General features: G+C 40.5%; 1 protein-coding gene across 7 annotated transcripts in view; it reads right to left on the reverse strand.

The window, feature by feature from the left end:
* Positions 1-27,886, reverse strand: part of Elavl4 (ELAV like RNA binding protein 4) — a 134,300-nt gene that overhangs the window by 26,545 nt on the left and 79,869 nt on the right. For all 7 annotated transcript variants that reach the window (XM_051188461.1, XM_051188459.1, XM_051188458.1 and 4 more), the window contains exon 2: positions 21,115-21,355. In XM_051188461.1, the coding sequence (XP_051044418.1) occupies positions 21,115-21,355 (241 nt within the window). The remainder of the gene's footprint in view (positions 1-21,114; positions 21,356-27,886) is intronic.

A 27,886-nucleotide genomic window follows, 5' to 3' on the forward strand; every position in this document is an offset into this window, starting at 1 on the left:
GGGGGATAACATTTGCATTCATGAGGAAGGAGAGACTGGCACTGGGTGGAGAGTGTCCTCCTTAAACACAGATCACATGAATGGCAGAAGCTGCTCCAGCCCAAATCCACAGTGATTGTGATTGTATAAAGTGCTCTCCCGACTATCCTTTATTACATTTGATTTTCACATCTATGTGAAGAGAGAAAAGTATCTAACCGAAGGTTAGAGAAAACTGTGATTTCCCCTAACATCACAAAACTGAATTGCATCTGCATCTAGATCTGAGTAGGCTTTTGCTTGTTTGTTTTAATGTGTAGGGTACATTCACATTTAATGTGAATGATTTGGGTTTGGTGGGTCACAGTTCTTGTCACAACAGCCATGCCACTGTATGTCACTCAGGGACACTATCTGAACAAAGCAGCTGTAGTCCAATATAACTTTTCCTAGAAAACCAGTGGCCAAACTTGGCTCTTGGACCATAGGTTGCTGATCTTTTGGCTCTGAATCCTATTTGCCATTGTCATAAAGTAAGATATTACTAACAACTGAGAGTTTTTTTTTTTGACTCATTTCAGAAAAAGTAAAGTGTTTTACGTAGTTTGTGTTGAGCGTTTTTACCGCATTCAAGCTCTAGAAACTGTCCAATCACAGCTCATTAAAATGCCCTGTTGTCTACGGACTTTCCTTGCTCTGCAGGGTCCTAGGATTGTTCTGACCTCATGGCTGACAACAGCAGCAGAAACGCTGCCTGAAGGAGCCTCAGCATTTCTGTACTGCCAATTTGCACACTTTGCTCTTTCCTTGTGAGAACCAGTCTTCTCTGGAAACATCACACAGACTCATCTCATCTGCAGGGCCCCTGAGGGGGCAGCCAGATGGGCAGTTGCTGTTGATGAAAACTTCTAAGTTGAGTAAGGGATTTTTGTGACCATCAGAACCCCTAGCTCAAGCTGAAATCCTGGTTTCAGAGCACCTGATAAAGTCCCCAGTCACCTCATGATCACCTGATTGGTGATAATTCACACACCAGGTTAGCAGCATTCATTTCTGAATCTCAAAATGCCCACACCGCTGGTTCAGAGATGTCTTTCCAAGAGTGTGTCTGAACATACCCAAAAGAGAGGCAGAGAGAGTGTGCTTGCTACTGCATATACAAACTTGTGTGTGGCCCATAACTACACTTGCTGTATAACCTTGGCTAAGTCATTTAAGCTTCTTTTCCCTTGTCTGGAAAAAGAGAGATAATCTTCTAATCCTCGTAATCAAAGGATCACTGTGAGGATTATATGAACACGGGGGACTAATAGCTGCTATAATTTATTCAGTGACACTTTGTGCCAGGCACTGTGCTCATGTCACCTCATTTAATCCCATATGAAGTGGGCATCATTGGGCCCATGGTACACATATGGAAAAATGAGGCTTAAGAAGTGGTAAAATAACTTATCCAAAGTCAAGGAGCTGGTAGGCTGTAGGGTTAGTCCTGCATTGAACCCTTTTAGTGACACTCCAGATCAGGCTTTCTCTCCACAGCAGTTGGCCTCAACTCAAGTGCCTCGAAGGGTCTGGCCTCTGGTAAGTCTTGAGGGTGCACATTTTCTCTCACTAGGGCTTTCACTCTGACAGAGGTACCAAGAAGTCCTGAAACTGTGGCTGTCTTCCCTCTATCCATCCTCAGGGGATTTAACAGTGTTGGTCAGCCTGAAAGCTCAGCTTTTGTATTGGAAACCTAGTGGATTTTCCAAAAAGTCAGGGCATTTCTTTTGACAGAGTTGCCTTTGACTAACCATTGTTGCGACTTCAAACAAAGTTTCTATAGCAGCCTCACTGGCATCATTTAGGTTCTGTGAGGAATGCAGACCCTCAGGTCCCACTTTGACCTCCTGAGTCAGCATTTACATCCTTGAGATCCTTCAGTGAGCTCAAATGCTCATTGAAGAATGATACTCAGTTGGATTAGATGTGGGTCTCAATCTCAGTTTCAAATTCTGTCATGTGACCATGGCTATAGGATATTAACCTCTCCAAGCTTTGGTCTCTGGGAAAGCCACATATCTAAGAAATGGGAACAAGGAAGGCAAGCTCCCATGAGAGAATTCTCAAGTTTTCTTAATATAAGCTATTTCTTTTTTGCTCCAAAACTTTAATTCTTATTTTGACTCTGTTTTGGTATTCTGATTTTGAAGATACTACTAATATTCCTTTCTTCAAGATGCTAATAAGAACTTTATATGTGATGACAATTCACGTAAAGTGTCTGGCCTTTAGCAGACACTTAGTAGGTATTGTGTCTTTCTTCTTGCGCACCAGGAGGTGTTACTTTTCACTGGTGTCTAGGTGACATTATCTTCTCCATAAGGCCTAACTTCTTCAAAGGTGGAAAATGATGCTGATGCTTGTCTTTTGCACTGGAGCAAACAATATGCAATAGGCACACAAATTCTCATGGAACAGGCACTTTGCTACAAGCTGGACACTCTGGGTGGCACCTGAGACGTTCCTGGCTTTAGGATACTCCTATGTGAAGAGAAAATACAAGTCCCAGAACCAATGATACCCAGAATAAACAAAGAAATACACTGGACACTAATGCTGACTAAGTAGAGTAGGGGAGGATTCCTGAAGGAAGAGGCATCCAGAGGTGCTTTGTATAAAGGGCAGTGTTTGAGAGGGTTTACCCTCCAGAGTGATGACATCCCAACTTGAATCCCAAATCCAAGTTTATCCTGAAGGCATTTATTGGGCACCCACCTTGCGTCAGGTACAGTTATGTTCCCTGGAAACAGAAGAAAACAGCAACACACCTCTGTTTCTGCCATTATTGAATTTGTATTTTGACTGAGAGCAGGGAAGACATTGAAGACATATAGACAGAATATAAAGTTTGTTAGACGGTGGTGAGTCCTAGGGAGAAAATAAACAGCATGGGTGGGACATGGCTGCAAATTTTTATTGGGATGGTCAGAGAAGACCTCACTAATCAGGGGATATAAACAGAGACTTGAGAGAAAAGATGGACAGTTACCGGGTTCTATCTGAGGGAGGGCATTCTAAGCAGAGAGAGAATTGTGTTCAAAGGTCAGAAGCAGGAATACACTCTGTGTTGGAGATACCACAGGAGTGAAGGCAGATCATATCCCACTTGTCAAATCATTGACAACAGGAGCAGGCACCACAGTTCCTACTGCTGACAGAGACAGCATAAAACCATGCTGGCCCTTCCCTCTGACTGACACCCCCTTTCAAAAGCATCTCTCAAAAAACAAAACAAAACAAAACAAAACAAAAAACCAATACCAATATCAAAACCCACCTCACCTGTGTATGTATGTTTGTATGTGTGTGGGTACATATATTTGTGAGTAAGCTTGTGAAATCCTTCATGTTGCTCCTCAGGAACCATCCATTGTTTCTTTATCTGTATTTTAGCAGCCTATTCTTAGTAGGCTAGGTTGGTTCATTAGTAAGCCCAGGGATGCACCTGTCTCCACCTCCCTAGCACTGGGCTTATAAATGTATGCTATCATTCCCGGGTATGTCTGTTTTTGTTTTTGTTTTTACTATTGATTCTGGTGATCAAATTCAGGGCCTTGTGCTTGTAAGGTAAGCACTTGGTTACTTTAGCTATCTTCTGAGCCCTTCAAATTACCATTTAATGAGTGTCCCCCATTAGACTGGGAGCAACGTGAGACCAAGCTGATGTCTCCTTCATCTTTGTCTCTTGGACTTCAAAGAGTTCTGGCATTGTTAGTTAGCCAGGAGACATTTGCAGAGTGAATGTATGACTGAGTATTTCCTATTGTCATGAGTATTTACTTCCTCTTACCCACTTTCAGTCTCCTACAGACCAAAGAAAAAGGGGCAAGGAAGAGAAGCCGGGCCTCCTCCATTCCTAGAGAAAGTTGGTGTGATGTCAGGAACCAGACTCAGTAAGACACCCCAGAAAACCTGTCGATGTTTAGCCCACAGCAGAGATACTCCAGTACCTCACAATTGAAAGGCTGTCATGGAAAACCATAAATGTTCTTAGTGTGGCCAAAGAGAAGAGAAAAAGATCAGGAGGAAGAAGCAAGTTTGGGGGATGTTGGCTTTAGGAGGATAATAAAGAACTTTCAAAGAATGGTTTATAAAGACGTAGGGTGCCTTGAGGAGTATTGATAACCAGAACTACGCACAGAGGGGGCAATACTGGCCCACAAGATCCCTTCTATTAGAAGGATTCAAAGGTTCTAAGTTATATTTATCTTAATCCCAATGCTCACAACAGTTTTAGTTCATTTGAGTGCCATTTACTACATCAGGAAGAAAATAGGAGACATATTGAATATCTACTATGGGGCCAATTGCTTAACTTTACTTTAACTTAACTTTATTACTTAAATCTTTGCATTTCTCTGAAGCAGGCATTTCCAAGTCAGATTATGTGTTTAGAGAGTAGCAGTTGAGCCCTTGTGACTCTAGAGCCACTGAAGTATCTGCTGGGTCTGGGTTCTTGAGCACGTGCTGATTTGTGCACTGACCATCCACCCTGACTTACCACCATGTTCACAAAAAAAATCTGGGTTTTATAGCTCTATCTTCAAGTTTTCACTTCTGTTAGTTCTAATCTGCCATATTGGTGATGTACATCAAACAGGATCAAACTTGATTGTATCTCACCATTTTGGAAAAAAACTTTTATACCCATAACCTTAAAATCTACTGTTATGAGTAGGTTTTTTTCCCTGGGCCCAGTAGGGAGGAGTTCAAGATGGAGCACGGAGAGAGAAGAATGCCAGCCCCTCTCTCTGGTAAGATAAGACCACGTGGAAGTACTTAGATTAGTAGAAATGGGTTAACATTTAAGACACAGCTAGCCGATAAGAAACCAGTAACTGGCCAACAGAATTATATCAAATACAGAGTCTCTGTGTATTATTTGGGGCTGGCGCAGCGGTGGGCCCAGGTTGGAGGAAAACCTACTCATAACAATCTACAGATGCAAGAGAAATGATAACCAAAGCAGCAGCCAGGGCTTGGGCTTTATCAGGAATTAACAGTAATAGCTGAGAACAGTTGGCGTTATAATATTGAGAAAGAGAGAGTGTTTTTTTTGGGGGGGGTGGAGAGATGTGATACTTGAGATGAGACTGATTTGAAAAGATTGATTAGAAGCATCCAAGTTACAGGTAAGGAAGGACACTGGAAGGAGGGGACAGTATAAGCACTTATCCATCAAGAGGAACGACCTTTCACTAAGTTTGTGGCCAGCACATCCCCAAGATTGCTGGTTGTTATTGCCTTGTGCTGTCACTACTGTTTCTAAGTTGAATTCATCCTCAGAGGTAGATATGAGCTCTCTCTAGACCTGTGCAGAGAGTTAAGAGTCATTCAGGAATATGAACTATTGATTGTATCTTTTTTTTTTCTGTAAACACAGTTGAAAATGTAAGACCCAACAATCCTTATTCTGAATTCCCAAAGTATTTAATATCACCTTGAGCCAACCTGTTGTTATTTTCAGAAGGTACATTCTGGATTCATAAGCAGGTGTCAGTTCTATAATTATGTGGCATCAGGACAATAAGCAAAGTGCTCGAACCACAGTAAGCATTTAATACATGCTTGTTGAACCAAATACATTTCTCAATAGACTGGAAATCTCCTTAAGGGTGAGGACATGGGGCTGGTAAATGTTGGTAAGACCAATGCTTGATACATAGTAGACTGTTAGTAAATTTCTGTTTAATATATTAAATAAATGGATTCAATAAGAGAACAAATACTACCTAAAATTTATCATTTGAGTGCCATTTACTACACCAACTGTTTTTTTTTAAATGTCACATACTCCTTAAAATAGCCCTATAATGCAAGCATTGTCACTACCATTTAAAATCAAGGGCATCAAGACCCAGACCCAGGTCCTCAAATGGATGCATCTAATGCCAACCCCCTCAATGGAAGCTAGAGCTTCCAGCATGCAGAGATTATATCATGCAGATGTGGAATGGGGTGCCCCCATTGTTCATGTAAGGCATATGGGGCCTGACAGAACATAGATACACATTTCTAGCAGCTCCCCAGACAGAAATGCACATTATACAATAAGAAAAACCAAGCAATTCATTTTTCAAAAGAGATCTTTTTTCATTCCCTTTGGTTTGTCCTATAAAATAACTTGCTCCAAGTGACAGCTCTTCAAATATAAATTTCAATAATAAACTTCAACAAATGAAAAACTGAACCAATCTGAGTCCTATTTTTCTTCTGTTGTGCAAGAAAGAATAGAAATTCGTAAGATAAAAAGCTAGTATCAAGTGCTTGGTTAAAAAAGGGCTGAAAGGGAAAAATATTCTGGGTAATGTACTAAGGACAATAGAAGCCTCAGTGACAACTATCTTACCTTCAGCATTTATTGTACTAAAAAGAAGGAGTGTTCAGACTGATGACCCTGGGGCAATGAAAGATTCTTAATCAAAGCCACATTCAATTAAATTATACCCAGAATATTCTTACAAGACAGGGAAGAATAGTCATACTTTTAAATATATTTTTAACAGGCTTGAAACAAAAAAGAGGAGGATTTTGGCAAACTCTCAGCTAGCCATAAAAATGATCCAGAATTCTTAATTCTTGGTTGGTTTAGCCTCACATGAAACAAAGGTCTGGATGTCAAATAGTCAAGGCTTCCCATCCAGAGTGGATGCAAACCAACAGGTGATTCCAGAAGTGTTGCAGATGTTAAAGACAATGGTTTAGCAACAAAGGAAGAAGAGGCAGACAAATCTGTCAGATTAATACTGATTGTGTGCTCGGTAATAAGCCTTTGGGCAAGATGAAACTTTGTGGGTTGAGTGGCTATGGTTGAAAGAACTGCTGAATCCAACACTAAGACAATGACTTTCAAAACTCCCCTACCAGACAGCATCCCCATAAAAGGTCTGTGGAAGCTACCAGTATCATGCTGAAATTTAGATTCAATGAGATAGGTTATGTGAGAGGGCTTGGCACAAAGTAATGTTTCATAAATATTAGTGATTGCAACAGGCAAAACCAAATGTTTAGTTTTTCACTGAAGTAGGTGAAAAGGAATTTCCCTTACACATTTAGGGAGGCACTTTCCTCCTGCCCTGAATCTGATGAATTACATTTTTAGATAATGTGTGGAAATCTTAGTTTGACATTATCTTCCTGCTTACTTTATAGTTGCAATCGACCCGGCCATTCTGTAGAGAAGGGTGTGTGTGTGTGTGTGTGTGTGTGTGTGTGTGTGTGTGTGTGTGTGTTGCACATGTGTTATGTGTGTGTGAGAGAGTTGGATGTGCATCTGAGTGTAGATACAGAGATAAGTCAGGATGTCAAATGTTAGCTGGGGCAGGATCTTTACAGCCTCTGTCACTGTGTCCTTTCTGCAATAAGGAGTTGGGCTTCTTTGGCCTCGGATCTACCAGTAACAGCTCTGAGAATGTGAAGACAAGGGCTGGAGAGATGGCTCGGCCACTAAAGGCTAGGCTCACAACCAAAAATATAAGAGAATGTGAAGACAAGCTTTCCTATTCTTACCATGGAAGAGTTCATTGTCAGGAAGGAACCAGACACAATGCCCATTTTTATTGTCTGACAGCTAGTTTGACTCCAACAAATCTTTTAAAAAACAGAAATTCCTTAAATTCTTAAAAGAAATAAAAGTAGTTTTGTCTTTAAACAAAACAAAAACACCACAAGGACGTTTAGCTTGCAAGGGTAAGGGGCTGAGGTAAGAGAATATCCAAGAACAGAAGCACTCACCCAGAAATAGGTCTGTAGGGTAGGGATGAGAGAGGAAAGCCACTTTTGGCTCTGAGAAATAAATGTCAGAGAATGAATGGCCAGTTCAGGAAAAGAACGAGCAACCCCAAAACACTGAGTCAAATACCTGGTAGACATGAAAATGAAGGGGTGCTTAGGAATAGGCAAGAATGGTAAGCTATAAACATCTCCTTATGGCTCAGATATTTAGGCAATGGAAAATAAAATGAAATTTGGATAATATGGGCTGAATGATGCCCAGAGCATGCTCAACAGTGCTCAACATCTTTCCAAAGTGTACAGTGTGTGAAGGGACTGTGGTGGTCCCACTTGAAGGATCCATCTGGTACCATTTTCTGTTCCTTCTAGGAGCAGGTGAGACACCATCAGCACAGCAAGCCCTCTTGCTTACCCACCTATCACACCAGGGCAATCCCACACATTCTATACATTCCAAGTTCTATAAGGTATGCTAGCACAGATGCGGAGAAGGGGGTTTAAAGGATGCCTTTTTATTGGTTCACTTAAGTTTCCCAAGCTCATTTTTTTTTTTTTTTGTAACAGAACCCCCTTTCAAGAAGTAAAATGCAGATTAAACAGTTTTGGGAAGGACTGCTGGATGGGATTCCTAAATAAACACTAGTCTGTGAAACAGGATTGATCACTGTCTCAGGACGTAATCACCAAGAGGCAGTTCAATGCTGAGATACTGCTTACGGGATAACAGGGATGTCTACAAACGTCCAAGGTTTCTTTTCCCCTGTCACTGTCTGTGAGTCTGTTTCTCAGAAGGCATCATACAATCTTGCTTCTAAGACAAGCTAGATACAGCATAGAGCTGCAGAGGAGAGGGGATCAGACATCCAAAATACATTTTCATGTTGGTACAATTTGGGTCTAATGCAATGAACTACATGCCCCCCTCCATACAGAGAGGTGGTGGGTGGAAATCTATATTGACATCTGACCCTGGGAGGTGATTAGTGTAGAAGATAAAAATAGAGGCTTTGGAGTCAAACATGCATGATTTAACTTTGTCATGCTACTTTGAAGACACATGGACACATGGCCTTGGATAAGTTACCTTTTTTTTTTTTTTTTTTTTTTTGAGCACATTTTCTCATATGTAAAGTAGGGATAATAAAATGATATCTCATAGTATTTTACCCATACTAACACAATAATTCCACAAATGTTCCTATTTTTAGGAATGAGGAAACAGAGGAACAGAGGGTGAGAATACCTGTTGCACAGCTAGTGAGTAGGAAGAGTGGGCTGTATTGCAGGAAGTCTAGCTCTTAATCACTAGGTTTCTGCCTAGCACAGTGCTAGATTCCAGGAAGTCCTTTGATACTCCTCTGGAAGACACAGACACACATGCCCAAATAGACACCCCTATACCTCCCCTTCTTCCCGGCTCTAAGAATATGCTGGTTTTGTTATTAGTTTATTACATGGTGCAGTTCAAGTGGGCAGCATGTGCCAGCTTGACAAACAAAAGATTCTGTGTGGCTGCTCAAGGAAGAGCAGAACAAATTCAACGCTGAGAAATGTTAGTTCATTTTGAATGATGACTCACTGCCGCTATTTTCACAAACAGCTTGCTAATTAAACTTTCTTATGAACTCGGCTAACCAATTTTTCCAATGCATGGAGGAAAAATCATTCATTATAGACCGGAATCCAAAATCTAATATTAACAGCACAAGTAGGATCTGTGGCAATGTAATTTGATCAGTTAGAGCATTAATAACAGTTAGACACTGATGTCTGAGAGAGTTAATCAGCTTTTGCTGAGTTGTTCGTAGATAACTGAACAAAACATCTGGAAGGCAGACTAGAAAGCAAAGCTGGCTTATCATAGGGTGTTGACGCCCTTCTCTTATAAATCCCCTGCTTGCAGCATCCTATCTCCTGAGTGACCACAGTAATATCCTGAACCGGTATCACTTCAACAGCTCAACAACATATTGGCAGCTCATCCAATCTCACAACACTCAGTAAGGTGGGAAGTACTATTAATTCCCTGCATGGAATCACCGAAGGCACAGAATGTCCAGATACACAGAAACCCCAAAAACCGATGCTAGATTAGGAACCTCATAGAGTCTTACATTTTATCACACTGACCTTATTATTTAAAAAGGAAAAAAAATGTAGTGTGTGTGTGTTTATGTATGAACATGTGTGTATACATGTGTGTGGATATGTGAGTGTTGTGCTTTTGTGTGTATGTGTGTGTAGAAGTATGAGGATAACCTTGGTGTCATTTTCATGCTGGGCTGGTGACTAGTGAGCACCAGGGATCTGACTCTCTCTGCCTTCTCAGCCCTACAATTATAAAAATGTGCTACCACGCCTTTTTTTTTTTTTTAACCATGGTTCTATGGGTCTAACTCAGGTCCTTGCAAGTGTTTAACTGACTGAGCTGTTTTCTCCAGCCCTCAAAGCAGTCTAATTATTAAATTAATCTTAAAATTTACCCTGATGTTTTCAAATATTGAACTAAAGGCTTTCACTGACAGTCTTCTAAAACTACAAAACCCGATATTAATTATTGTTGCAAAATGCCTTCATATGTGTCACTGAGTTTGAACCCACAAGTACTACTAAGATAAAGTAGGGGAAACAGATTTCATCTTCACTGGATATTGAGGAAGTGGTTGTCTGAGCGGGTGGTAAAATAACCTGTGCAGTGTTACTGCTCATTTAGTAAGTGTGCGTGTGTGTGTGAGAGAGAGAGAGAGAGAGAGAGAGAGAATGTGTGTGAGAGTGTCTGTGTGGGAAAGAGTGTGTGTGCGTGTGTGAGAGAGAGAGAGTGTGTGTGTGTGTGTGTGTGTGAGAGAGTGTGTGTGGGAGAGTGTGTGTGCATGTGTGAGAGAGAGTGTGTGTGTGTGTGTGAGAGAGAGAGAGAGAGAGTGTGTGTGTGTGTGTGTGAGAGAGAGAGAGAGAGAGTGTGTGTGTGTGTGTGTCAGGGAAGACACTGAATTTGACTTCAGTTTGGGGTGGTTTGATGTGCTGTTTGGTATTCTGAGCTGAAAGTGTTCAGCCTAAGTGGATACGTTCCTCTTTCTACTCATGGTAGCTGTCTCATAGGCAAGGCTGCACTGATTGTGAGGGGTGCTGGAAGGGGTAGATAAGATAGTTCTTGTTTCATGACAGTGCCCAGACATGAGAATGACATCTGAGATTCCTGTTGGTTGTCCAGACTGTGGCTGTGGCCAGAACTATCGCCAAAAAGATGGAAGCCATGAACTAAGTGAAGTCCTGTGTGCTCAACCGTGAGGACTACAGGGAGGGAGAAGACTGCAGACACTCACGGAAGGGCAGCAGGCAAGGACGGCTTGCTTTGGAGCTGTTCTCTTGGCACACTGTTTACATCTCATGATGTACAAACAGCAACTCCATTCAGGCAGCTTCTCCGCCGCATTACTGTCAGACTTTGTCATTAAAAAAAAAGCAATCCAAATTGGGAAAGAGATAAGCACAAAGGAAAACTCCATGTGTATGATTTCAGGATTCACAGCCCATCTTGCATTATAGCTGGCAGCTGTCACCACGGACACCTGGAAATCCAGGGAAAGGGCTACAAAACAGCTGGTAGGGAGTACAGGACAGAGCTGGGCTCCTGGGTGACACTTCTCTATCCATTTCCTTCTGCCCATGATCCATTTTATATTTAATATTAACTCTTTATCTTAAAAGTCAGCTCAAGTCCCTTCAGATCAAAGTGGCACATGTGTAAATAAGTCAGACAGAGAAAGTAGGACAGGAAATTTAAAGAGAGAGGGGGAGAGAGAGAGAGAGAGAGAGAGAGAGAGAGAGAGAGAGAGAGAGAGAGAGAGAAGGAAATAGCAGGAAAAATAAGCCATGTGATTGGTTGATTCAAGTCTTCTTTGGGTTTCTCTGGACTCATCAGTTTAGACAATTTCACATGTTGGATGCTTCAAAAGGTTAAAGGAGAAAAGCCTCTGAAAACTAACATGAGAAAATGCTTGGGATCACTAAGTTGGCATTTCTGGCTTATACTACACATGAGAATTACTTAATCCGATTCTATTTGAATGTGATGGGGCATTCCTGAGGAGCTACAGTACCGAGCTGTTATCCTAACCTGAGCATCCACTTTGTGTTGAATGGGTCCGGCATCTCACCAGACTTTCAAGTAAGAAACAAGAGCTGGTTAGAAAACTCAGACTTATAAATTACCAAGAAATGGATGTAGAAAGAGTCAGTAAGCAAATATGTACCTGACCTCAGGAGGGCAACAGACATCATCCTATGTTGGGTAGGCTTATTTATTAGCAAGTAGAAGGTATCGGCAGGCTTGGGTTGAAATCTCAGCTTTATTTATTGGCTCTGACCTTGAATGAATTACTTCCTTTTCCTGAACTGTACTTTCTTCACTAACAAAAGAGGAAATTCTACCTTGTGAAGTATTCTAACTGCTCCATTCATTATTGCTTGATAATATTCATATTACTCAACTTGGGCTTCTCATAACAACATGTTCTGATTCATATAGATTTTAAAATTAATTTTATCATAGTTGTGGAGGTTGGAAGCCCAAGATCAGAATACAGGCATGATAGGGCTCTAGCTAGGGCCCTCTTTCTGGCATGCAGAGAACTGCCTTATTTGATGTGTAGACACTGAGGGAGCCCTGATTTTTCTTTCCTTTCTCATTAGGATACTAATATTATTGGATTCTATCCATATGACCTCATTTAACCTTAATTACTTGGGCAAAGGTCCTATTTCCAGTTACTTTGAGGACTAGGATTTCAATATATGAATCTGGTGAGTGAGGAGGCATAAATATTTACCACTTAACAATACCTCTGAAGCATGGATCAATTGCCCCCTTACCATATATTGATTTTCTACAATCTTTTTTTTCTCAAGATTTAAGGGCCATTCTTCTTTGATACTTGCTCTGAGCACCTCAGTCCATTGTTACTCCTTACTCCTTTGGCTATTCATAACTGATGGTGTTTTCACTTTCACTCAGCAGAAACAGAAATAGGTTTTACAGACAGACCCAACCAACCTCTCACCACATAATTCTAGACTTGGCTTCATCTGCAAAATGGGGTAATAACCACTGATCTTGGGAATATAAAGCTTCAGTGAAATTACAGATCCTGTATGCTGCCACTGTAGCTGCCCCATAGCTGGCCTCCTGTCAAGTCTTCCCCTTGCATCGTTATCAATCAACTCTCTTGTGTTGTCTTTCCAAATACTTTTGTATGTATATATGTAGTATAAATGTTTATGTGCCTCTGTGTATAAGTGCACATATATGCACATGCACATGGAGGCCAGACGTCAACATCAGGTGTCTTCCTTAATTGCCATCCACTTTACTTTTGGGACAAGGTCTGTCACTGAATCCGGAAGTCACTGATTTGGCTAGACTGGGTGGCCAGCAAACTGTGAGGATCTTCCTGTCTCTGTTGCTGCAGAATTGTGAGTACAGGTACACATTGGCACTCCAGGCTTTTACATGTGTGCTGGGATTCAAATTCAGAGCTTCAGGCTTGTGCAGCAAGCATTTTACTCACTCATCCATCTAATTAGCTCTTTTAAAATGATTTTAATAGTAATGGATAGGAAAGGTAAGATTGGACTGTGATCAAACCAAACCACCCTGAAAACAGTCACCGGTTTCTTCTGTATCTGCAGGCTGATGGAGGACCTTCTTATGTCTTGCCTTACCTCACTTACTGTCTGCCCATACATACATATGTGAATTTCCTCATATCACAATCCTGAAAGCGTTTAAGAGAGGGAAGAGAATAACATTTATTTGGTCTGAGAGAGTAGGCACTAAATAAATACTGTTGGCTGATTGAAAATATTTTACAAATGTGAAAAGCCTTACACAGATATATGGTCTCTATATGAATTTTATCTTTTCTCCAAACTAGAAACATCTTCCCTTATCAAAGCCCAATTTCAGCATTGTAGAAAAAATGAAAGGCAACTTAAAAGGTTTTTAGTTTTCATGAGGCATAAAGACAGGCACAGAGTTCATCAGTTAAGAGCATAAAGGAGCTGCAGAATGGGGGCGGAGCAGATGGAAAAAGAAATCACCACTACCACACCTCTCAGAGATGAGGAAAAGGAATTTCCTTTACACATTTCAGAAGGCACTTTCCTCTTGCCCTGAATCTGATGAACTACATTTTTAGATAATGTGTGGAAATCTCAGTTTGACATTATCTTTCTGCTTAGTTTATAGTTGCAATCAACCAGGCCATTCTATAGAGAAGTGTGTGTGTGTGTGTGTGTGTGTGTGTGTGTGTGTGTGTGTGTGAGAGTGAGAGAGAGAGAGAGAGAGAGGGGTGTTCATGTGAATGTGTGTATGAATTGGGTGTGAGTGGGGGAGTATATGTGAGTGTATGTTCATGCCTTGTGTGTATGTGTGTGTGAGGTGTGCATGTGAGTGTATGTGCATATGTGAGTGTGTGTGTGTGTGTGTGCGCATGTGTGTGCGTGTTAGGAGAAAGAGAAGAGGCTGGGTGAACAGGGAATTGTCTGATGAACCAAACAGTCAGCTAAAGCACAGAAATAGAAACTCCTTAAAATACCCAGGCCTGATTCACATCCTAGGTAAAAGCCATTGAGATATCTCTCCTGGGATGAGAGGACATTTCCCTATCTAAGTTTGAAATCAGGACAGAACTGTCAGATTTGGAGGGGGAGATGAAAGGGAAGGAAACCAGGAGGCAAAGGAAACCATAGCTGGCTGGTCTGTAAACCTGACAACTGCCATTTTAGAAGGAAAAAAAAAAAGTATTGAAAGATGTCTGAAAAGTCAGCACAAACCTTAAACCTAATAGCTCCACTCAACTGCCAAATCCCAATTAGAAGCAATGGAAGGTGTCTGGTTGCCCTTGGTGGGTGTATAAGAGGCACAATGATTACATGGCTTGCTGTCTACACTTAATGTTCTGACAGTTTTGCTCTTCATATGGTAGACGGTAGACTCCTCTCCTGGTTTGCAATCCCTGTAGACTTCCAAATTTTCTCCACACCTAAAATTTTCCCATTAGCTTCCTTTAGCAGTAGTCAACCTGGTTTTTTTGTTTGTTTGTTTATTTTTGATTTTTTTTTCAAGTAAACATGTCAAACCCCTTTATTCTTCTTTGTGGCATACTTGTAAGGTGACTGCAGGGAGGTGACACATACAATAATCGAGGCAAATAGCCTGATTTCCTCCCGAGTGCCAGAGACTTAGCACCCTGCCTCTTCCCAAACCTGAGCAAAACATGCTGCCAAGTGCTATTTCCTATACTCTTCCCCTCACTGACAACTGCCCTTCTCATGTGCATATAAGAAAACTTCACTTACATAGGCAATATTCTGGGATTTTCTTGGATATACCTAATTGTGGCTGGGTTTAATTTTATTGAAATTTAAGGCAGCTTTCATTGGAACGCAGTTTTTAGAAAATAAAAGGCAAATATAATGAAAGGCATTTCAAGAAGGGTGAAAATCAGAAGTTAAAATATGTAACAACTTAATTAAAAAAGTGTCCATGAATTTAAATGGTTGGGAGGGGGAGCAGACTGTAGGAGATGGAGGAAGGGGAAAATGATGTGATTATATTATAATCTCAAAAAAAACTTTTCTATACAAAAACTACTGGAGGTCTGAGTTCAGATGAGCCATGACTTGTTGAATTCAGATTTTTTTTAAATGCATGTATTTCAATGCATATATTTATATACTATTTTCCAAAACAAAAGATTCTGAGTTCTAGTCATGTTTTCCCTGTATTGAAAATTTCTGTTGCCTATAAAATGGCCTGGATTGGTTTGAACAGGAGATAAGTCAGTTGAATGTTTTGGAAGAAGCTGGTAGGTAGGTGTAAAGCATACATTGGACAGTTCATAATTAGTGAGACAGGGCTGGGTCCAAGTCTCTGCTCCTGTACTTTCAGGGTGACTCAACTTATACAAGTTGCTTGTTTACCCCCAACTTCAAATTTCACCTGTGAAGGAGGCTGAGGACTACATGAGGCTCTGTCTCCTGAGTGCATTGAAGGTGCTTATTGGAAGATTGCAGCCCTGCCACTCTCCAGGAGATGCAAATGGACTATTACATGAGCTGCTACCCCCCCCCCCCTGACAACACATGAAGGTGCATGGTGCATACAACACACACACACACACACACACACACACACACACACACACACACACAACAGCTATTCTTTGTCTTTGCTAATTTTTCTATCAGATGATTCTGATAAGACTCATCTTATGGCCCACTTCATTTTCTAGGAGTCAATTGAAAGTTTTTCAGAATTTAGTTTTTTTTTTTTCACCTGAGCCTTTTATTGTTTATGTGATCATCTTGGAGAGATGACCAAATTCTCATAGTGTTCCTACAAATCCAGTTCCCTGAAAGCAGAAGCGAAACAGAGTAAGTCTGGAGCCTGACTCTTCTCTCCCTGCTCTTTACTAGACCTTACTGTATGTCAGGCTCTGACCGGGAAGCTCTGATACAGAAAGGCTCACAGTGCTGTTTCCCATCCCAGTCTCACCTGCTGAGGGTCATACAGGCTGCTTAGGCCTTCACAGACCCGAAGAACTCTCCTGTCACCGTATGGAAACTGAGACGGTTCCCTTTTTAAATTGGGGTACAGAGATACTGGCAATGAATTCACCCCAGTACCCAGAGTGCTTCAAAGGGTTTTTATGAGTTTTTACCTGCTTGTTCTGCTTTTGTCATTGAATGGTGATATTAATTCAAAGACATATCGTAAAGGAAAAGCAGGAAGGGAAGTTACGCTTACTTTTGACCTACTTAAGTTCATCTGGCCATGCTGCTTCCTATTGGACCACTAATTCCAACCAGCCACCTCTACCTTCAAGCTGTACTTCCTTTGGCCAAAGCACAGGGAAAGAAAATCTGCTTTTGCTCTACACCGGAAGGTCAGTCCTATTTCTTTGCCTTTCATTCCTCTGTTTGTATCAGAACTCCATCTTCCTAGCCTTCTGCAATAGCCCCAGCTTACACACCTACTTTATTCAAGCACCAGGGTTTAGAGTCTGTCCATACACCAGCCTAGACAGACCCAGGTTTGTAGTCAGCAGTGTTCAGTTTGGACTGCTCTGTTCTCAAAAACTCCGGTATACCTCTGTCTTGCCAGAAATGGACAGAAAACTCTTCTTAAAAGCTATTCCTACACACACACACACACACACACACACACACACACACACACACACACACTCACGCACACAACTAGGCAGCTCACAGATGTACATTGCCTTCTATTAACTTCTTCCTTTCTAGGTTTTGTTGTTGTTTTGGAACCAGGGCCTTACATATGCTAAGCCGGCATACTACCACTGTGCAATATCACCGCTTCCTCTAGGGACTTTCCTTTGTTATTTTTCCCTCTTCTTTATTCCTTGTGGGGCGGGGCAGTAACAAGATAGACATTTATAATGATAAAATTCATCTTCACAGCTGGGCTGGCTTTAGACATACATAACTCACCTAAGTCTATTCTGGCCAAGTTGTATGTTTTTTTTTCCCCTAAAAATGCCAACCATACAGAAATCTGGATCCAGTAAAGAACAAAAGCCAACGGCAACAAAGACTAAGAACCTAATGAATTCTCAGAAGTCCATGAGAAATACATAATTTTTACTCCAGCTTGTTGTTCTTTGCCTGAACCCTGAGGGTCATGTGACATTTTCCTTTCTCTCCAGCAGCAGGTTGATGAGGAAAAAAAAAAAAAAAAAAAAAAAAAAAAGCTAAGACTTGGCTTTCTGTGACTTCATGAGCCCAAGGCTCTACCCAGAAACAACTCAGGTTATCTATTTTCTCTCCTGTGTACCTAGATTAGATGTCTTTTTCCAATGCAAAATGAAAAATCAAATGTTTCTGAGAAGGCATTACTTAGTAAGATAACAGAGATGTTCAGAAACAATGCAAGGGAATCTTAAAACTGGTACTTTCGGTAAAGTTGCCTGAACCTCGAAGAAAGATGCAGGTTGAATTATGTCCCTAGTGGATGACAAATACTGTTATCTATGCTTCCTTTTATACACAGGAGTATTGTTTAAGGGCATGGTGCATTGGGCAGGCTCTCCAGAGGGCATCTCCTTAGAAGAATACAGTGTTACTTTGGGTTATAGTCTTCATTTTGCACACGCTCCAGAATGAAGTCAAGCTTTAGGTGACTCCTGAGCTCATGGAGGATAACTGTGCTGTCTGCTTGTAGAAGCCACTTAGGCTTGCTTCAGTTTCCTTATTTAAGGAAATGGAAGATGTGCTCTGTGGTCCAGTACTTAGCCAGCACTAAACTATGTTCCCATGTCACTTAAATCTATGACCAAGTTTCTTCTGTGCATTCTCATTTGGAGCAGTCAATAATGAATGGCCCACAGTCTTCTAGCTGGTTGTTAACACAATCAACATTATTTTCCCTCAAGGGATTTGAACTTCTCATATCCCCTCTGTCATTCTTTCCTGGGAGTGGCTTGGGGCTGGGAAATCTTAATCTTAAATTCTTATCTTTTTGTCACCTTCCACCCCCTAATCCTCCCACTGGATATTTAGAACCTCTTGTAAACTTCACAGGATTGAGATGCATTCAGTTCTGTAGGAGGTGTTGGAGGAAAGTGGGGGGGGGGCTGGGATGTTAAAAATCAGGGCAACAAAAATACCTATGATGTCATTTACCCTGACTTCTGGACTAGCAGCAGCCTTTGCACTTGTCTGGTGTGATACTTCACTCCTGCTGACGCGTGTTATGACTGAACCCCAATGAAAGCCTCTGAGGTTCGTCCACTCAGTGATTCTCATCCTTCCCTACCTCCCACAGCCCCATCTCTCCCTCCTTCTCTGACTTTCAGCGTAGCCAATTAAACCTGAACAACGGGTAGATGGAGGAAATATGCTGCATCTATGGAATGGTACAGCAGGGACCAGTTTCACTGTTAATTTAAAATGCTAGAATTAATTAGGTAGTGTAAATGAAGAATTTAATAAGCACTCTTTACAACCATAAGTTCTACTTTTATTAAACATTGCTACCAAATGAGGGCAGATATCTCTGGTCTCTCTATATTTTCCTGTCTTGTTCCCATAAGTTCTCTACAAATAAATTTTTGTTTTGCCTGAAATTAAAATATTACATAATTATAAATGTATGCCCAAATTGTATTTCTGTCTTTAGCCCGTAAGTTTCATCTTTAAGCTCAGATGCTACTGAATGTCTCTGCTTGTGCTGCAGAGGGTGCTAAACAAACCAGAGTTGACAATTTTGGTTTTGTATACCAAATTAAAGGCTGTCTTAGAAGCTGTCACTCCTATTCAAATCCACTCAGTGAACTACCAAATTAGCATTCTTTCAGTAAAGGAATCTGCTTGTTTAAACACGTGTCTCCAGAAAACAAGGAACAACACCATGAATCAGTACTTTAAAAAATCTCACTCCTGTTCCGAGGGAACTCTCCTGAAAAGGTGATTAATAATACCCATTCACTAATATAGCTGGCAGAAGCCCTATTTAGAATGTAAGGCAAAACCCAAAATACATTTTCTATATAGGAGTGGGAGGAAGAATCATATGGTTAACTGGTTTTAATTTGGTTTGAATTATCATCCCATTATGTAAAGATTATTCAAGGAATCTAAACATCGGCTTTATGAAAGTACAGGCATTTAAAGACTAGAAGATCCAGTACACTTAGCTAAGATCTGTAAAGCCTGGCCCCATTGAGAGGTCTGGAATCAGAGATTTCTATCTGGACCATGGTCTTTTAAGGATACTAGCTACATTTTCATGAATAGCACCCTCCACTAACTAAAGACTCCTATCAAGAGTCATTTTGCTAGGTGTGTTACAGCCTGCCTTTCATTTCATCCTTACAGTACATTCTTGATATCATTTTCCAATTTTATAGCTAAATAAATTGTGTTGGGGGATTGTATGACTTACACCTTAACAAATAGTACTATTTTTAAGCTTTATACTTAATTTATAAAGGGGACATATTTACACATGAATCAGAAGAGTAAAAGGATGTATTTGTTTGTATGAACATATATGTGCTGTAGCATCTGATTTAAAATGGGCTGATGTCTTATCCTGATTCAATCACAGATCCTCATTTTCTCGTATACAAGCCAGTTGCTTGTCAGTTGAATGGACACAGCAGTCAACACTCATGACTGACAAGTACTCAAGGTTAATGTGAATGAGTGCTTGAGTGAAGCACTATGGTAGCAGCTTCACTGGTAGCCCTCATTATGCAGCTCATTATTTTTTTAGGGAAAATATTCTTTCTTCCAATAAGAGTATAGGGAATTTTCTCCCCAAACAGGCATAGTATAATTGCCTGACAAACATTAAAATCCCGACTATTGGGGTCGTATAGGGGTAGGAGTATTGTTTTGTTTTTACGTAAAAGGTCAAGAAGAAAGCAATGAATTAAAGACCTTCTTCGAAATGAACAAACACATGAGATAAACTATTTCCCATATGTATCTTCACTAAGCATCTTTCTTCTTCTGTAGAGTATTTACATTCTAGAATTATCTGCTATCTTTGGGATTTGTTCTTCTTAGAGACAAAGAGCAATTATGTTATCCTTCTCCTTGGCCCTTTTTAAAAACACCTGTCATGACATATGGAAGAAAACTGGGCACATACAAACCAAATGTTTGAGAACAGAAGAAAGGAATAAAGGCAGTGTAGAATACAGGGGAGGAAAGACAGAAGGCAGAGCTCAGGACCAAAGTGCAAAGGAAGAGTTAGGGACACAGTTCAGTTGGTGGAGCACTTGCCCAGCATGCATGAAGCACACTACTTCTAGCACCCATAAAACCAGGCATGGTATTTATTACATGCCTGTAATCAGAGCACAGAGGCATCCTCAGCTATCCAGCCAGTTCTAAACCAGCCTGGGACACACGAAACTCTAGCTAAAAAACAAAACAACAACAACAAAAAACCAACCAACCAACCAACAAACAAACAAAAAAATAAAAACAGAAAAACAAAAAGAAAAACAAAAAACCAAAAGAATAGTGGCAGTTGATCAAGAGTAAATGAGTATAAAGCCAAGGACCATTTCATATAAACATATAAAGGGGGGGGGGACTTCAAAATCTTCACCTGCTTCCTAGTCTAATCGGTCTGCAAGGTGGCTTTCTGTGGTATACATGTGTGTACATGGTGTGAGCTTGTGGCATGTATACATGTAATCCCTGCATATATGATGTAGGCATTGAGATGCACTGCTACACACACACACACACACACACACACACACACATACACACACACTGTGTGCTGTGAGTCACTAGCCTGCATGCTGAAGAGCATACCTGTAATTTTGTCTCTCACGAGTTTGCAGGATTCTATTTCACCAATGCTCCCAAAGAGACTCCTGAACTCCTCTTGAGTCATGTTCTGGGGTAAATAGTTGACGATGAGGTTGGTTTTACTGTCATCTGTGGCTGCTCCTGTCTGCATGGGAGAAGGACAGTTTCTGTTGTTGCTGGAGGGTCCATTGCTTGTATTGGATGTCGGTCCATTTGACACCTGAGGCTCCATGGTGCTAATTATCTAAATAAAAGAAAAATTGAAATCTCAGAAGACACATAGTCTGTTTCTATATTTTATTTTATCGCTGGAAAGAAAGGGAACAAGATGAGGCAAGACGGAGCAAAGAGACTGGGTTGTGAACACAGCTGATTTAGAAGCATGTTTTTAACCAGGATGTTAAGCTCCCTTTGCTATTTTTAGGCCAGCCTCTAGATTTTGAACACAGACTAGAATGCAGTGGGAACTCTCCCATTATTTTGTTAATGAAAAGCTAATTCCTGTTTTCATTACACAATCACTCTCAGAAATGTATACTTAAGCCACACCAAATTATAATTAAAATGTAAAGTAATAATCATGATTAAAATTATAGTTCCATTAAAGCTGAAAAAGCTAAATATAGAGGACTAAACCCACACGATCAAATACAGTACCTGTTTATTAACTATCTCATAAAATAAAATGACATTAAATTAAGTGGGGTTGTTCCATATGGGAAGGTCTTAGATTTGCACTGGCGCTTAAACATTGATCAAATATCTGATTCATGAGTGCATTTTGCAAAGCCATCTAATTAAAAAAGAATCCAGACATTCTGTTACTATTTCCCTTCCCACTGGGGTCTCTAATAAAACAAACAAAAACACAAATAAGATTTATTTGTTAGGCTGTTACCTTTGGATCTAGCACAGCCTATTGCTCTTACATATTACTCAAAGAAGGCTTTCTTTTAATATAAATATTTGTTTAAATATTTAATTAAAGATATTTGAAGTGTCCCAGGAAGCATGCAAGAAAAAAAAAAAAAAAAAAAAAAAAAAAGATTAAGTCCCTATCCTTAGGAACTTACAGTAGGCAGCAAGTATTTAATTAGTCCTGCTTACTGGAAAAGGAAATGTACAAAGGAGATGATGCAACAGTGAGATCAAGCTTAGAAAGGCTAATAAAACTGGAAAGTCATCAGATCACAGAGCCAGGAGGTAACTAACATTACAGGGAGTAAATCAGTGGCTGTAGGAAAGTGGGTAGCATCGGGGTCTGCACCCATGTTTTCTGGCCCCAGAGAAAGACCACCAAATGCTTATAGTTTACCATATTATTGTTGGGGAACAATATGGTTGACTGTGCTGGTTATGATTTTGTCAACTTGACAGAAACCAGGATCACCTAGAAGAGGGAATGTCAATTGAGGAAATGCCCCCATTACATTGATTGTAGACAAATCTGTGGGGGTATTTTCTTGATTAATGAATGATTGGTGTAGGAGCCCAACTGTGTCACCCTAGGCAGACAGTCCTGGGGTGTATAGGAAAGCAAACTTTGCAAGCCAGCATGGGCAAGTCAGTAAATAGTATCCAACCATAGTTTCTGCTTCAGTTCCTGCCTCCAGTTTCTTGCCTTAAGTTTCTGTCTTGGCTTCTCTCTGGATTCTGACCCAGGATGTATAAGTCAAATAAACCCTTCCCTTCCGAAGTTGCCTTTGGTCATGGTTTTTATTGCAGCAATAGAAACTTAACTGAACAATTGTCCATCATGATGTGGCTTCTATTACCTTTGAAATTGTCATCAACTACTGGGGACCATGCTCTAGCACTCACTAGCTCTGAGATGTCTGACAAAGGAATCACAATGCTACCAGCCTTGAAAAATGATGGGAAGGGAGATGACATTTATGCAGCAACTGAACATTGGTAAAAAACAAGTCCCTGATATTTACTAATGTCATTCTGCCTGTCACCTGATGGGACTTCTCTTACTGACTTCTCACAAGAGGGCAATAATACATATTCTAATATGTTCTATATGTCAGTATTTAGGAAAACCAGGGTCAATCAACATCTGATAACCATTTAACTTCAGTGATGTTACTGTGTAAGTGCCCATAGAACTTTTTTGGCAAAAATTACATTGGATGTAATAAATACGTCATAAAATGTATAAATCTTAAGGCTACAACTCAAGAGTGTTTACTAAATGAATAGACTTGGATAACTTCCTCTAGGTCATAACATGGAACATGACTAGAATGACAGAAATCCTCTTGCCTTGCCCCTCATGATTTAAATAAAATAACTATTATTATAACTTCCAATTCATAGATTTTATATATCCCTTTTCAAACTTCATATACATAATAATACCATATGCACTCTTTCATGGCTTGTCATAAATATGAAGTGTTTTCTGTGTTGTTAAAAATAGCTATAGGTACTCTTCACTGCTAGAGAGAATTCCATTGTATGTAACTAACACATTTTATTTATCTGTAGATGAACTTCTAGGCTGCATCTATTTCTGATCTAGCATAACTACTGCTGTGAGCATTAGACTCATGTCTTTTGGTATATCAACACACATTCCTAGGATTCCAATTTTGGGGCCATAAGGAATACATATGAAAAGCCTTAATGAATATTGCTATTGGGTTTTCAAAGTGCTTACACAAACTTAACATTCTCATGAGCAGAGAATGGACATTTTGGCTGCTCCACATTCTTCTCAATATTTGGTGAATTTTTGTAAAGTTTTATTTTTATTATTTTTTGTCAGCTGAAGCACAGTAGTGTAGTAAAGAGGAATATTGTTTCTTTATTTTTAATGTTTCAGACAGTGTTGCTATGAGTATTGTGGTTAAGAGAAGTTTGTATATATATGTTTGTTTTTATCTACACACATATACATATATGTAGCCCAGGCTTGCCTTCAATTTAGGATCTTTTGGCTTCAGCCTCCAAAATGCAGAGATTAAAGACATGAGTTATGTGATGCCTGCCTAGAATGTATTAAAATATATTTTATTTATTGTATGTATGTGTTCATGCATGTATGTGTGTGCATACCATGACACACATGTGGAGGCCAGAGGATAACTTGTAGGACTTGGTTCTCTCCTTCCACTCTGAGTTCTTGGGATTAAATTCAGGTTTGTTTCCAAGCATGGCAGCAAGTGCTTTTGCCTGGTGAGTCATCTTTCCCACCTGGGATGTGCTTTTGAGTTAAGCTGCCTTGAAATTCTAATGCTAGCACTTATTAGCCATGTGATCTCGGGCGGGTCACTGCAATGCTTTGAGCCTCTTATCCTTTTCTGCTGAGCTAGAATGGAGGTCAGCATGCACTGCTGCCTGTAGAATGAGAGGGTGTCTGAAACAGAAAGTGCCCAGAGGCATCACAACTATTATTCCTCTCCATCTCCAACACAGGTGTTACTTTACTTCCTCTTTGGATGGTTACAAATGGGAAACAGAACCAAAAGAAAAGCATGGGGTCTCGAGGACAGCCAAAAGAAAGCAGGTTGAGGAAGATGGAGAGTATCTAAGGTTCTTTACCATCATGTAATAACTTAAGTTGCTCCACTTCTCACATTGCCAGAACTTCCTTCTTGGCCTCAGGTCAATGGTAGGGTCCCCCCAAAATGGTCTAGACCACAAAGAGAAAGCAAAGGGCTTCTGAGAAGAATCTGAACTGAAGCTGTCCTCAAGACTGATTAAAAACTGCACCTAGAAAGCTCATTCAGCCGCTCGACCCTTGAGGCTACGGTCCAGGAGGAGAATCAGGGCTGCTGGGGTGAATGGGACTGGAGATGAGGTTACAGAGCATCAACAAAACTCCTGGCTGGGAGGCGAGGCTCTCCTAAGTGCAACCCTTGCACTGTGTGGGCCCGCAGTGACTCCATTGGCTGTGCTGTTTCACTCCTCCTTATGTCAAGTGTCCCAGATAACCAACACAGGAAACACTGCCAATTCAGCAACAAATCAGAATGCAGAATTTATCCATTTTAGAAGGCCTCTTTTTGACAGAACCTCAAAGCTAACCAGTTTCTGAATTTTGTTTTAATGATACTCTACATTCCAACTGCCCTCTCCAAATCTGCTATCCAATCTGTAGCACCCCTTTCATGCTAATGACCTCTCTCCCATTGTCTTTCTTATAGCTCCAGCAAAGAAACCAAGAAGACAGCCTGGGCCACAGAAGCTTTTCTGGTGCTAATGACGGTATATATAGAATGCATGTCACACTGAAGCATGCTAAGAGACATCTAGCAGGTTCACCTTTCATTTGCTGAATTCTCATCTCACAGACAGACATGTGGTGAAAGCGCCTTGTCCACATGAGCCTCTTTCAGGTAAAACTGTTTCAGAGAGGCTCAGGAAGTGTCAAGCCTGTGCAGAGTAATTCAGGTCCCTCCTCCAGCTTCTAGATCTCCTCACATACTATGTGGGCTTTCTAATTTAGATCAGTTCCCAGAGTCAAGCCCTATCTATATACTAGACAACCCCAGAACCCTAACTTTTGAAACAGTGTCATGAAATGCAGTGTTCACCACTGAGCTACTTCCACAGACTGTAGCTATAAATTAGGTCATGTTATTCTTGTGTGGTAGACGGCTCTCTCTTTTCTTTGCAGACACACACTAAACAGTTATTCTTTGTATATCCAGAAGAACTGATGAAAATGTGTACACACACACACACACACACACACACACACACACACACATAGTGTTTTAATTAAGAATATAGTCTGAAAGCTGAGAATCCTTGGGAAATGTATTGCGTAGACCCCTCACTGACATTAACAATTCATTCCAGGATGCATCAGAGGATAAAGAACCCATAAGAAATTTAAAATGCCAGCATTAAATCTGGCTTGGGGATGGATAAAGAATTTTAAAACATTACCTAGAAATAAGAGAAGGTGCAAAGAGATAAAGATGTTGAAAGCACGACTATGAAGCTGAGGCATTTTAAGGTTACTAAAGGGAGGACACCTGTGTTCTGTTCTTTGGGAAATGGACCAGAGGTAAACACACTGGGTGGGAAGCCCATGCTCAAACAAGCACAGAACCTGGCAGAACACCTGCTTCCTCCGGCGAACATCTCTGATAATCTGTCAGTGCTCTTTTTTCTTTTTCATTGCAAATAAATGTGTCATTTACTCGATACACACATATGCGTTAATGAAACATTCTGTGTGGGTCTCATAGCCAACTTCGCAGCTGACCAGACTCCAAACCCCTAACTTGCCCTCCTTCCCTTTTCTGAATGGCAATTAAGAACAGAATTTACTGTCAGCATCCTGCATAGAGCTTTAAGGAGGTTCAGTTGACTTCAAACTCTAATGGTTGTACAAAGCACTGCATTAAATCTTTTATGTTCCCGTGATATATTTTAAGAAACATTATACAGGCAGAAAATTTCAGGGATAAACTATTAGAGCAGCACACAATAACGGAGGCACTCAAATCCTGCCATTGAAAATGTCAATGGTTTGAATGACTAATTACTTACACTCAACACCTTAATGTCACCCCTCCCGTCACTCTTCTGAAAAAAATATATAACAAAAGCAAGAGGGAAGGTCCCAGACATGCAGCTGCCAGATCATCGCCAGGTTGTATATCTCTACAGAGAAGGCAAGGAGTGAGACTGCACAAGCCCCTTTCTTGAGGTACTCCCAGACTTGGTGTTGGTGGTGAAGGTGAATATCTTCTTTGCTCTTCATGGTGTCCCCAATGCTGCCTCACAGAGAATATTTCCCACCTACAACTCTATTTCCCAGACATAACAGATCGAATGCCCATTAAAAAAGGTTTATTTCTATTATGGTTATATCTGGATATGTTAGATGGGCAGAGATGGAGGCCTGGTGTGCTAGGGTCTGAGGTAGGAATATACACATAAAGACAACATATAACTGAGAACATTAGTGAGCACAAGCCCTGTGCCATAATCTCGATGATGGGGAGACTGAGAACCAGAGGAGGGAAATGACTGGCTCAAGGTTAGTATTTAAAGTGAGAGAGAGGATTGGATCAACAGATCACTACAGTCCTTCACTCTTTTGATAATGCAGACATAGTCATTTGAAGGAAGACTTGCTTCTTTTTTCCTGTGGTGCTGAGAGGGGTATATTCTAGCAGTGCGTGTGAACAGAGAAATGGAAACACACTTAACTCCAGGCTTCTCTGGGTGTAGCAATCTATTGCTCTCAAGCAAGAATGACTCCAACTCTACAGTCCACAAAATAGAGATCACATCCCTTGCTTATTATAGTATCTATATCCTACAGGCAGAACAAGGCTTGATAATAGGTGGGTTGTTAATAAAAGCCTCAAATGAATAAATGAAAGTCCTCATGTACCCAATAGCTTTGTGGATCCCTCACACAATCCTGTAAAACACAGCTACCTGGGCTAAATATCATCTCCATTTTATACATATATAGAGGACAGAACAGGCTGTCACTTAGTAAGCATCTATTATACACCAGCTATACTTTTGGTTGTTATTTAAATGCAGATTTAAAAAAATTCCCTTGTGGAAAAATAGGCATAGCAAGGAATCTATCATTTTCGTTATTTTAAGTGTAGTGTATAACTCTTTTGTATCAAGTAAATTCATGCTGAGTCATCACCACATTCCACCTTCAGGGTCCTTCTTGCAATCTGAAACTGTGTCTACTATAGAGTAACTTCACATTCCCCATTGCCTAGGCCCTGGAAGCCATGATTCTTAGAAACTACAATTCTACTTTTTAAAATCTCTATCTCAA

This window comes from Phodopus roborovskii, unplaced genomic scaffold (assembly GCF_943737965.1).
Source record: "Phodopus roborovskii unplaced genomic scaffold, PHOROB, whole genome shotgun sequence".
NCBI lineage: Eukaryota > Metazoa > Chordata > Mammalia > Rodentia > Cricetidae > Phodopus > Phodopus roborovskii.